Source organism: Peromyscus leucopus, chromosome 23 (assembly GCF_004664715.2).
Source record: "Peromyscus leucopus breed LL Stock chromosome 23, UCI_PerLeu_2.1, whole genome shotgun sequence".
In the NCBI taxonomy this organism is placed as follows: domain Eukaryota; kingdom Metazoa; phylum Chordata; class Mammalia; order Rodentia; family Cricetidae; genus Peromyscus; species Peromyscus leucopus.
In genome coordinates this window covers 818,521-831,114 of record NC_051082.1, presented here as the reverse complement: position 1 = coordinate 831,114, position 12,594 = coordinate 818,521, and the positions used below count along the sequence as shown (strand labels likewise).

Below are 12,594 nucleotides of genomic sequence, written 5' to 3'. Positions count from 1 at the left end.
GAGCATTGTCACTATTACTGACAATAGTGATAACAATTGTGGTAACAAGTTGTTCTCTGACTTCCCCACATGAGTTGTGGCAAATACATGTCTGTCTGTGTGCTTGTGTTCTCGTTCTCTCTCTCTGTCAGTCAGGTTTTTTGTTTGTTTTTAATGTTACCCATACTGAACATGGTGGCACATGCTAAAATCCCAGCATTCAGGAGGCTTAGACAGGAAGATCATGAGTTTTGAAGCTAGCCTGGTGATATCTTGTCTCAATAAAACTTAACCCAACCCACCTCATGTTGTATGTGCTATTATTACATGACTGTAAGGAAGCACCATCTTGTTTTGTGCATGCAGAGCATTAATATGCTTATAAACTAAAGGTTTATAAAACTAAAGGTTTAAAGAATTGTTGTAGTGGTAACCTCATGGATTAGAATCTGCTGCTTTTCCCCGTTCTCGTACATAATCAAACTGCGTATATTGAACCTGCATTAATGATGAAACGGCAGGGCTTCTTGATTGGTCACCTTTTTTTTTTTTAAAGATAATTTTATTTTTATGTACATTGGTGTTTTGCCATGGGTGCTGGGTACCCTGAAACTGGAGTTACAGACAGGCATGAGCTGCCATATGGATGCTGGAAATTGAACCCAGATCATCTGGAAGAGCAGTCGGTGTTTTTTAACTGCTGAACCATCTCTCCAGCCCCTATTGGTCACTTTTTCTTAATTTTTTTTTCTCTTGGAAAATTCTCATTTGTTCTTTTTAGCCCTGTGGAAATTTTTGTTAAAATGGTTTAATTTAAGCTTTCTTGACTGTTAGCATTTAACACCCTAAAAACAAGTAAGCAGAACTGGAGAGATGGCTGCTCTTCCATAGGACCCAAGTTCAATTCCCAGCACCCATACAGCAGCTCATCAACTGTCTGTAACCCCAGTCTCAGGGAATCCAGTGCCACCCTCTGGCCTTCACGGACACCAGGCATGCAAATGGTACACAGTCATACATGCAGGTAAAACACCCATATATATATATAATGTTTTAAAAGTATATTTTAAAACAAAGCAGTGAAGGTAGAAAATAATAGACTGGATGATGGGGCCTGCTGGGGGCATTACCTTGAGATGGTGTCTATTCCATTGTCTGTTAAGTGGGGACAACACCCACAGCACTCTCTTGACCTAGCAGCTTGCAGGAGACAGATGGAAACTGTTTATACTTAAGTGAAAATGGAACCTCTCTTAAAAGTCTCTTAATAGGCAAGTCAGAGAATAACTCTGCCTGTTGTGGTCAGAAAGTGTCAAAGACAGACAGTAGGGATGAGTCCAGGACTGAGTGAGACGTGCCTAGGTTGAATGTGGTAAGAGAAACATTGGCAAGCAGAGGGATGCAACACAGACTCCAGAGCTCACTAGAGCTGAGATTGGAGAGAGGTTGACAGACAGTGGCTTAATAGATGTTGATCAACATGTAAAGCATCTGCTGCTTCTCTGGCTACCATCTGAACACCTGGACCTGGTATTGGCATGTGTTTCTAGGGAACTTAACTGTTGTGTCATCTGTATATGTGTACATTTCCCCCCCCTTTTTTTTGTAGGCTTGTCAGTGGCAATTCTATTGAAGAGAAATTGTTGAAAAATGGAACTAAAGATTTAATCCGGGAAGTAGCTGCTCAGGGAAATGACTACTCTATGGCATTCTTAACTCAGGTAGCTTTCATTTGTTAAGAATCCTGGGTGACTGGGCATGGTAGTACAGGACTGTAGTTCAGCACTCAGGAGGCTGAGGCAGGAGGATGATACTTTAGAAATCAGCCTGGCCCTGTCTCACCTCCCACCTTCACTTAGTGAGGAATGCCACAGTGAACAGAATTATCTTATTTTGATCTGAATTCACTAATGAGGGATGATTTGATGGTGGGTTTTTATGCTGCCCAAGGCTCAGGTCAGGTGCAGGATTATGTCTGTTCCTGGAAATGACTGTGCTCATTGCTTGTGTTCAGCGAACTATCCAGGAGCTGTTTGAAGTTTACTCGCCCATGGATGATGCTGGCTTTCCTGTGAAAGCTGAAGAATTTGTGGTGCTTTCTCAGGAACCATCTGTCAGCGAAACCATTGCACCCAAGATTGCAAGACCTTTCATAGAGGTGAGGAGAAATATGGTCAACCGTAAGACTTGTTTGACAATGATCTATTTGAGTCTTGATTATGTGTGCTATTTGAGTCTTGATTATGTGTGCTTTCAAAGTATGGTTGTATGGTTTCGCTCACCTGGCTTATGAGTTCTCAGTCCTTAATCTTATTTGATTCTCCCCTCCCTTGATCCTGCAGCCTTCCTGCCTTCCTTCCTCCTCTCTCTCAACTGTAAAGAAGTATCAAGGGAGTGGAGAAGATGCCGATCATTGTCTTCTTTCCATTAGGACTTTCTGAGCCATATTTGATTTTTAGTATTGAGCTGCCTTATTTCTTCCTCCCCTGACTCTGAGAACCACCAGTCCCATGTGGCCCCCAAGCACTAGAAATATTGCTCACCTGTGTTGAATGCACTGTCCCTGTAAAATACACAGCTGACTGTGAAGACTAGATGAGGCCCTATAATGTCTTTCTTCAGCATTTCTCATGTTGATGCCTTTTTAGGGTGTAATGTTTTGGATTCATATGTGGGATGTAACTGTTTCAATGCATGCACTGGAAGATTTGGAGTTGCCCACATGGGTCCTGTACAGTGGCCACCTATATAGGAAAATAGCAGATACCTGACAAGGCTACTTATATCCCCTCTTTCTGCTTCTGACTTGACCAAGACCCTCTTCACCCCAAGGCTAGCCTTACTTGCCCCTTAATTACTGAATACCTCTTCTCTACCACAGCGTGAAGGGAAGGGGTTCCTTCCTCTCCAGACCCTGCTCTTTGTGCCCTCTTTGAGTGTCCTCCCCAGGGAAGCTGCCACACCTCTCATTCTGCTGTTTGACTAGGGTGGTAATTACTGACTTGTTGCTTACTTTTCTGCAAAAGCCATGAATGGTGGTGTGTGGCAATGCACTGGTATACTACTGGCCTGTGCTCCATGCTATTATAGCTTGTCTTTACCAGCAGTGGTGATAGCCAGCTACTTTCTGATTCTAAACGTGAACTATTCAGAATGTCCTTTCTTCCTTTAGCCATTCCCTTCCAGAAGTGACTAGTCTTGTGGTACCTTATTACATCTGCCTGTCTTGAGCTGGATATGAATGGGATTCTGTTTGTTTCATGTGGCAGTAACGTCTCTGTCTCCATTCTGGATAATGACATTTATAAAGTTGCCACATTGCTCATCAGACCTGTATGTGGATGGCTGTTTTGAAGTGTGCTTTTGCATTGTCTCGTGTAAGCATGTACATGCATTCCTACTGAATGTAGGCCTTTAAAGTGGGCTCTCTGGCCAGCATATCCTTGAATATATGACTAGTGGATAGAGCTAAATGGTATGCCTCAATGGTATCCGAGTGCTGCAGCTGCTGTGCACCACCCAGGGCCTCAGCTGCCTGGTCTCATGTGGTGGCTTTATTTTGTATCTTGCTGTTGAGTAGTGAATCTGAACACCTTTTTAATTGCCTAGTCAAGTTTTTTGGATTTTGGAGGGGTGTGTGTGTGTGTGTGTGTGTGTGTGTGTGTGTGTGTGTGTGTATGTGTGTGTGTGTATGCGTGTGTTATTTTGTGGTTGTGTGTGTGCACACCTGTGTGTGCATATGAGTGTGAGTGACTACAGAGACCAGAAAAGGGAATCAGTTCCCTTGGAACTGGAGTTACAGGCTGTTGTGAACCTTCCAATATAGGCACTGGGAACTGGACGCAAGTGCTCTTTAACTATTGAACCATCTCTTCAGCCCAATATTTTCTAACATTGATTGTGTGGTGTGGTGTGTGGTGTGGTATGGTGTGGTGTGATATGGTGTGATATGGTGTGTAGATAGGTCAGAGAATAGCTTGCAAGCGTCAGTTCCCTCCTTCCACCATGTGGGTTCTGGGGCTTGAATTCAATCTTGGCAACACAGACCTTTGCCTGCTGAGCTGTCTTAGTGTCTGTTCCGTGATGAAGGTTGTTTTGTTTTCTCCTTTCTCTTCTTCCTACTGTCATTTTGGGTACTTTATGTCTGATGCACTCAGGGCACCCATACCATTGTTCTTTATCTGTTATCCTCATCAGGGCTTCTGTATCCAACTTTAGAGATTCTCTAGGTCACCATGGTGCCCTCCTCTATTGTCCTCTGGAAATGATTTTTGTGGGTCTTGTGCAGTATGGTCATCTTTTTAACTGCAGGTTTTGCTAGATACTCTGAAAAGTGGTTGCATGGTTTGTGTGGTGTTTTTTTGTTTTTGTTTTTGTTTAACAATAGCTATATGGTCTCACATGTGAGCACCTCATTTTATATCCCCAGCCATGATCAGATGTGTGCTCCTGGGTGCTTAGGAGGTGAACAGTGGCAGCTTTTTTTTTGTTTCTGTTTTTTGAGACAGTTTCTCTGTGTTGCCCTGGCTGTCCTGGAACTTATTATGTAGACCAGGCTGGCCTTAAACTCAGAGATCTGCCTGCCTCTACCTCCTGCATCAGTGTCAGCTTTTTTTGTTGTTGTTGTTGTTAAGATTTATTTATTTATTTATTTATTTATTATGTATACAGCATGTATGACTACAGGCCAGAAGAGGGCACCAGATCCCATTACAGATGGTTGTGAGCCACCATGTGGTTGCTGGGAATTGAACTCAGGACCTCTGGAAAAACAGTCAGTGCTCTTAACCTCTGAGCCATCTCTCCAGCCCAGTGTCAGCTTTTTAATGTTCATGCTTCATAGTCTAATAAAGTGAGCTGTCCTGTATGTTCTGGGCACCTCTGTCTGCTACAGTTTTCTGTGGACATGCTTTCGTATTTGGACTATGATCAGAGGTCTCTGTTTTGGTCTCCTTGTGTCAGCAGCTGTGGTTAGTACCATACACTAGGTATGAGATGAAACCACAAGGTTTCTTCTCATTCTTAGAGTCTATAATTTTTGGTGGCTTCATTTCCCCCTGTTTCTTTTAGCATGTTACCATCTGTAACCCATGTCAGTGTTTTGTTCTTCCTTGGGCTTTCCTGTCTAGCTTGATAGTAATTTTAGAAGTTTTAGATCCATCCATATTTCTCATTACTGGAATGCCTGTCATTCAGCATGTATATGAGAATCTTAAAAGAAGGGAAGTACTTCTGGAGGCTTGCTGTTGCTTGCAGTACTGGTGTCTATTTAACATTACAAAGTCCTTCGTTTGCCAAGTCCACCATCAAGTCTCAGTGCATACTTCCTTTAGGCCCTCAAGAGCATTGAGTATCTGGAGGAAGATGCCCAAAGGTCCACAGGGGAAGCTGTGCCTGGATCCAGCACTGTAGTTGTGTCTTCAGACTCCGACAGCTCTAGATATGATGAGGAGCCATCGCAGCTGGAGGAGCTGGCTGACTTTATGGAACAGGTTTGGGGATTTTTTTTTTTTCTTTAAAGCTAAGAATTTTAGCATTTGAACCCCTTTGTAAAATATGTTTGCTTTGATTAAGAACAGTTACTTTTTAAATTAAATGTTCGTGAGAGGATTTTATGAGGCATTTTATTGATCTTTATTAAGTTGCTGCTAACCCAGTTCAAAAAAATGTATTTTTGAAATAGCTTACACCAATTGAAAAATATGCATTGAATTACTTGGAGTTGTTCCATACGACCATTGAACAAGAAAAAGAGAGAAGCAGTGAGGTAAGAGAATCAAGTTTTGGTCAGTTTAACATATTAAAAGTAAAAATTTTCAGGGTTGGGGATTTAGCTCAGTGGGAGAATGCTTGCCTAGCAAGTGCAAGGCCCTGGGTTCGATCCTCAGCTCTGAGGTTAAAAAAAAAAAAATTTTTTTTTTTTGCTGGGCGGTGGTGGCAAACACCTTTAACCCCAGCACTCAGGAGGCAGAGGCAAGTGGATCTCTGTGAGTTCGAGGCCAGCCTGTTCTACAGAGTGAGATCCAGGACAGGCACCAAAACTACATGGAGACCCTGTCTCAACAAAAAAAAAAAAAGTAAAAATTTTCAGTGCTGAATTTGATTTGAGCTGTGATGTCACTTCATGTAATTAAAGGGACAGAGCCAAATTCTGGTGGTGGAGGCCTTACTGAGACAGATCTTGCAAGCCCTGTGCAGGCAGCTGGATTGTTTGCTTTTCACCTTGATGTCATTGCACTTGTTTTGAAGTAGCTTGGGGTTGATACAGGGTTACATGTTGAGGGGCAGAGCATGTGCAGCAGTAAGAACTGAGACATCCCTCAGTTGGGGAGATGGGACTCTACCATCTGTGTGCTTAGTGGCTGGGGGGTTGACCTCTAAGAAGAGGTCAGAAACACCCTGCCGGCTCTGACCTTGGAAGTCCTTTCCCCTGTGCTTTCTCTTAGCAGGATTTGGTGATGGCGTCGGTGAGGGACTGGGAATCCCAGAATGCTAGGGCCCTACAGGAAAGAGAGGCCCAGCTGCAGCTTGAGCAGGAGGAGGCAGAGCTTCTCACCTACACTCGGGAGGACGCTTACAGCATGGTAAACTAGAACTCAGCTCCTTTTCTCACCTGACTGCTGCTCTGACACTTTGAGGTCTTAACTGATATTCACATAACCCTCAGTGGATGGTATTTCCAGGATTTAAATAAACACAGTTTTAAATCCACAGTCACGTTTGAATATTGGTGAAAGTATGTGATTGTGGCATGTAGCATGAAGTAATACCTTTGTTGTATTTTAAGCTTGTTTCTGTTCCATAGGAGTATGTCTATGAAGATGCTGATGGACAGACAGAAGTTATGCCGGTACGTGACCCCTCTCCCTGAATGCCTGAGCAAAGACCAACCTTCGCATAGCTCAGCAGCTTATGGAACCTGCTTTTTCTATGCAGCTCTGGACACCACCCACTCCTCCTCAGGATGACAATGACATCTACATTGACTCGGTTATGTGTCTCATGTATGAGACCACACCCATCCCAGAAGCTAAACTGCCTCCTGTTTATGTGAGGAAGGAGCGCAAGCGACACAAAACAGATCCCTCAGGTGTGTGCCCCTCTCTCTGCTGGAATAAGAAGAGGGACCCACCCACCCACTGTCTCTTGTACCATGCTCCTGGGTCCTCCTATGTCAGGGAAGGAGCCTTGATGGTGACAGTTGTTAGTACTAGAAAACCACTAGGAGGCTGGGTGCCATGGCATACATCTGCATTCCCAGCCCTTGGGATGCTGAAGCAGAACATAAGAGTTCATGGCCAGCCTATGCTAAATATAAATAGTGAGACTGTTTTGAAACCCCAGAACAGACAAATAGTAAACTCAAGAAAGTGGTTTTACTTTTAGCAGTTGTTTCCATAGCCCCTCGGTCTACATGCCTTTTGTGTGCCTTCTTTCCTTTTTTTCACCCCACTGGGAGGAAATCTCTGTCCTGTATTGCTGAACTCTGCCCCTTTTCAGCTGCAGGCAGGAAGAAGAAGCAGCGGCATGGTGAGGCAGTTGTCCCACCACGATCCTTGTTTGACCGGGCAGCACCTGGCATGTTGAAAATCCGACGTGAAGGCAAGGAGCAGAAGAAGAACCTACTGCTGAAGCAGCAGACACCCTTCGCCAAGCCTCTGCCTACCTATGTCAAGTCTTCCGGGGAACCTGCCCAGGACAGTCCCGACTGGCTCATTGGCGAGGACTGGGCCCTGCTGCAGGTAAATGGCTGTGTTGTCTTTGTGTTGAGCATTCCCATGGTTTGCTTGCTCCCCAACATTGGTGATCCACAGTGCTTTGTGGTGTGTTTGGCACATAGAAAGACCACACACCAATGCATTTGAAGTGTGCTGACCTATGTGTTCTGAAACCTCATCCTCCAGGCTGTAAAGCAGTTACTTGAGCTGCCCTTGAACCTTACGATTGTGTCACCTGCCCACACTCCTAACTGGGACCTCGTCAGTGATGTTGTCAACTCCTGCAGCCGAATCTACCGGTCTTCCAAGCAGTGCCGGAATCGTTATGAGAACGTCATCATTCCCAGAGAGGAGGGGAAGGTGAGCTTTGAACCCCCTGGTCTCCCTGGGAAGAATTGGCCTCTTCAGTGGCCAGGTCTTGCTGTGGGTTTATTGCTGGGCAGTGCAGCTGTCCCTGTAGACTGTGGTGAAGTCAGCCTTCTTGATCAGTGAGGCCTTCGTCTGCACAGTACCTGGCACCGAGTAATGGACCTTCGTGGAGAGTCAGTCATCTTGCCCTTGATCATGGTTGATGTTAGCATACAGACCAGGTGCCAGCCTCTGCTGTTGCTGCAGTGTGGAAAACTGTGCCATTCAGGTTTCGGAGGAGTAAGGGGAGAACTCTTCTTTGACTTGTTACCATCTCACTTCAAGAAGAGTCTGCTGCTTTCAAGCACAGTTTGTGGTTTGACAAGCAGCCTGTTTCTGGGTTAACTTTGAGCATTGAAAGTGTTTATAGTGTGGACAAGCCATTCTGTCTATCTTAAGAAGCCAGCTATGGTTTGCATCCTGGACCAAAATGAGTCGAGCTGCTGCTCAGGGTCATGCAGGCCTCTACTTGGCTTTTCCCCTACCTGCTCTCTGTTTCCATTTCTCCATTTGGCTTTCTTTACACAGCTCCCTGTTTTTTGTTTTGTTTTTGTTGTTGTTGTTTTTGTCACTTAACAGCTAGTTTTTCTGCACAGTGTCCACAGGCCATGTCACACCAACATTTACAAATGTTCAGCCCTGATGCCAAGGCAGATGTACAGAGAACACTGCCTTTCTGATCACATCAGTATGTCTATTAGCGTAGGAACAACAGCGATGTTGGCAAGACAGGCATCTAGTCCTTATTTTGGTACAGTTTGTGAGCATGACCTTGGTGTTAAGAGCCACATGTGCCCTCAGGATGAGGTTGCCACACTCACCTCACTTCCGTGACCACTCTGAACCATCTCGTCATTTCTAAAACACTCGTCTCAGAACAAAGCATTTGTTTGCTTTTTTTTTTTTTTCAATAAAAAAGCAAGCCTTCCTCATGATACCATTCTGTGGTACCTCCACCGTAAAACTTCCTGAAATCTCACATTCACTCTTTTATGTTCTGGAAGCATTTATAATTATAGCAGCCATTACCTTAATATTGAAAAAAAAAATAAAGCTAAAATATTTTCTTCTTTTATAGCTGATTTGTGAAGCTAATCCAAAGAAAAAGGCACAAAATATTTATAAGGTACGAGGAGGTGTTCTGAATGAGATGGAAAGCTTTCTGTAAGTGCCTGTGAAAAGGAGCACAATGAGATTCAGACTGAGCCCGGACTCTAGTAGCAGAAATACAGCACTTAGGGTTTTCTCAAGTGCCTTTTATTCCTATGGATAGAGGCTTTGCTTCTTCATCTGAAGGAACCGCACAGTGACTCACTGAACCCCTCAGGGACATCCAGAGCCTCCCTGTTGTTCACACCCTGTTGAGGTCTGTGACATGGTGGCTAGATGCCAGTAAGCACACCATACCTAGCCCTGGAGCTGTCGTTCATAGCTAGAACCAACCAGGACTTTGTTGCTGAACACATGTCCTTGCTGCCTTTGGCCTTGTCTTGCCTTCACTCTGGTGGTAGGTGTGATGCACTGGCCTTACTCTCCCTTCTCCCTGCTTCCCTTTGTTTAGTTTTGTTGTTGTTGTTATTGTTGTTGTTGTTTTTAAATAGGAGAATGCTTATGGGGGCAGTGTTCAAGAAGCAGATCCATGTAACCGTGCACATTCGTTTTTTTTAGTTCTGACTTTCCTTGGCATTCTCTCTGAACTTAAGGCATTTCTCCAGCAACAGATGTGTACATGTATATCACAACTACTGGATATACATCACTGACTGCAGTAATGGGGTTGGTCAGGGTTTAGAGATATTGAGGGGCAGAGAGAAAGTCCTGGGCAAGGTGGGGTTGTGGGCTCTTGTCCCTGACCTCTGACCTTGCACAGACTATCTCTGGACTTCCTATATATGAGGGGGGAGTGTTCAGTTGTCTTGATAGCAAGTAGACAACTGTTGAATTTTGTTTACCTATGGCATTTTTAAGCAGGAAGGATCACTAGATACAAGTGATATCACAGCCCCCAAAGGAATGCAGTTTTAGACATCCCTGTTATCCTCACTGTCTGCTATGGGTAGAGGGTATCTATGTGAGATTACCACTGCCTCATCTGTCTGTCCATGGGTATTAGACTCAGCAGCTGAAGACTTGCAGCCAGCCCTGCCATGTCACCTGCTGTGTGTTAACTCCAGAGTGTGACCCTAAATATTTTGTGCAACCTCTCTCTCCTCAGTGAAGGGGAGGCTCAACTAAGCAAAGTTCCTAAGGCTTGGAGAATGTTGCCAGCTACCAGCAAATGATGGCCACTCAGTGTTGCAACTGTTGTATTACTGTTATCCAGAAAGAAAGGAAGGGAGTGGGACTTGGGTGCAGCCATTGGAGCTTAGCTACAGGCTTCTGATTCAGAAAGGGTTGTTTCCAGAGTAGTTGTGTGTCAGGCTGATGGTCTAAACTTGATGAGTTCCTATCAATTTTGTTTCAGAGTAAGAACAACCGTCCACTCCGCACAAGCCAGATTTATGCCCAGGATGAGAACGCCACTCACACCCAGCTGTACACAAGCCACTTTGACCTGATGAAAATGACAGCTGGCAAGAGAAGCCCCCCAATCAAGCCTCTGTATGTTCCCTGGGCTCTCTTCCCATTACTGTGATTGCACCAGCTGAGAGACTAGTGACTGAGACTTGCTCTTGATTATGTTTTCCTCTTGTTTGGTAACCATTCTCTTGTTTCTGTGTTGCAGGCTTGGCATGAATCCCTTTCAGAAGAACCCTAAACATGCCTCTGTGCTGGCAGAAAGGTACTTCTATGGATCTGACACATTTTTCACCTTTGAAATGAGTTTGGGTAGCCACTTTTAAGTTCAGTAGAATGATGAACTATAGTATAAAACAGCGTGATCCACGATTTGGCCATGACGGTACAGGCCCTGAACTTGAGAAATCTTGAGGTCTTTTGCCTTTGAGCATAGTGTGTCTGGGGTAGCCCTGCCAGACAGACAGCAGCACATTGAGAGTCATGTCCTGCATTTGTAAGGAGCCATCATCTCCTCTTGCTTTGTGGCAGGGGCTTTGTTCTCTGGTATAGCAAATATGTTCCAAGGCTAAGAGAGGAATTGTAAAGAACTTTCTTCCTCGGGCTCTTCTGCTCTGTAGGCACAACTTTTGTTAGTTACACCATAGAAGCTTATTAAGTTGGGGGAGTGGGGAGGAAGGAGAAAAGGGGGATCTGTGGTTGGTATGCAAAATGAATAGAAAATATCTTTTTTTTTTTTTAAAGATTTATTTATTTATTATGTATACAGTGTTCTGCCTGCATGTATGCCTTGCAGGCCAGAAGAGGGCACTAGATTTCATTACAGATGGTTGTGAGCCACCATGTGGTTGCTGGGAATTGAACTCAGGACCTCTGGAAGAGCAGTCAGTGTTCTTAACCTCTGAGCCATCTCTCCAGCCCGAATAGACAATATCTTAATAAGAAAAAAAAGCTTATTAAGTTTAGAGGTAAATGTACTTGGTTATTCAATAAAGGAAAAATAAATTAGTGAGTGGGTGGATTGTAAAATGGGAAGATGGGGAGATTGTAAGCATTCTCTTTGTAGCTGAGATCAGGGCTGGAGACTGGCAGTAGTTTTTTTGTTTTGTTTTGTTTTTTGTATGTTCTCTGAGATGAACTACTAGGAAGAAGATCTGCTCAGGTGAAACAGCCAACTCTTTGTTTTTATCACTGCACATGTGCACACTGGTCGCTTCCTCTCCATCCTGTGCTTTCCTGTTAAATGCTGTGTGTCTCCTTGTCACATAGCTACAGGAGTGGTCCTTGCCCAATAGTCAACTCTTGATACATTTGCTGAGAGCCCAGTTAGCACTGCTCCGGGTGACATGGGCTTTTCACCTTCTGGTGTCCCATCTCCTGGGGTTGGACCACCATGTGGAAACTGGAAGCCCAGCCCTGCTGTGATTTTGTTTGTTTGCCATAGGAATTACCTTTAGAGGTGCCTTACATTACTCATTTGTTATCTGCAGCAGTGCTTATTGACTGGGTGGAATGATGAGTTAATCAAGCTAGTGTTAGTAGGTCAAAGGCTACCATGGCACACAGTGCTTGTGAAGGGTGCTGGCATGCCTTCCAGAGGTATATGTAGCATGAAAGGGAGGAGAGATCTTCACTGTTGCTAGAATTGCTAAATGGTTATAATAAAAACCTGAAACTGGATATTGGGGTAAATGCTGAAAGATCAGAGAGGCAAAGGAACAAGCCACTGCCAAGTCCCACCTCGACAACAACTCATCCTGAAAAGGCCTCAGCCAGAAAGGCTTCAGATGAAAAAGCCTCTAGCTGAAAGGGACTTCTGCTGAAAAGCCTTTAGTTCCTGTCTCCTCACGCCTTTTACACCTTTCTCCACCCAGCCATCACTTCCTGGGATTAAAGGCAAGAGTGCTTCCCAGTGCTGGGATTAAAAGCCACTGTTTTCTCTCCTAGACTGCGTCAATCTCATATAGTCCAG

At 44.4% G+C, this 12,594-nt stretch overlaps 1 protein-coding gene across 15 annotated transcripts in view; it reads left to right on the top strand.

The window, feature by feature from the left end:
* The window catches only part of Ep400 (E1A binding protein p400), a 109,215-nt gene that overhangs the window by 77,980 nt on the left and 18,641 nt on the right, over positions 1-12,594 (top strand). For 9 of the 15 annotated variants that reach the window (XM_028857018.2, XM_028857015.2, XM_028857014.2 and 6 more), the window contains 12 exons: positions 1,589-1,700; positions 1,994-2,137; positions 5,313-5,471; positions 5,663-5,746; positions 6,426-6,563; positions 6,785-6,829; positions 6,916-7,069; positions 7,480-7,721; positions 7,884-8,057; positions 9,184-9,231; positions 10,570-10,706; positions 10,831-10,887. In XM_028857018.2, the coding sequence (XP_028712851.1) occupies positions 1,589-1,700; positions 1,994-2,137; positions 5,313-5,471; positions 5,663-5,746; positions 6,426-6,563; positions 6,785-6,829; positions 6,916-7,069; positions 7,480-7,721; positions 7,884-8,057; positions 9,184-9,231; positions 10,570-10,706; positions 10,831-10,887 (1,494 nt within the window). The remainder of the gene's footprint in view (positions 1-1,588; positions 1,701-1,993; positions 2,138-5,312; positions 5,472-5,662; positions 5,747-6,425; positions 6,564-6,784; positions 6,830-6,915; positions 7,070-7,479; positions 7,722-7,883; positions 8,058-9,183; positions 9,232-10,569; positions 10,707-10,830; positions 10,888-12,594) is intronic. The other 6 variants (XM_028857021.2, XM_028857020.2, XM_028857017.2 and 3 more) reach the window with 3 other exon arrangements.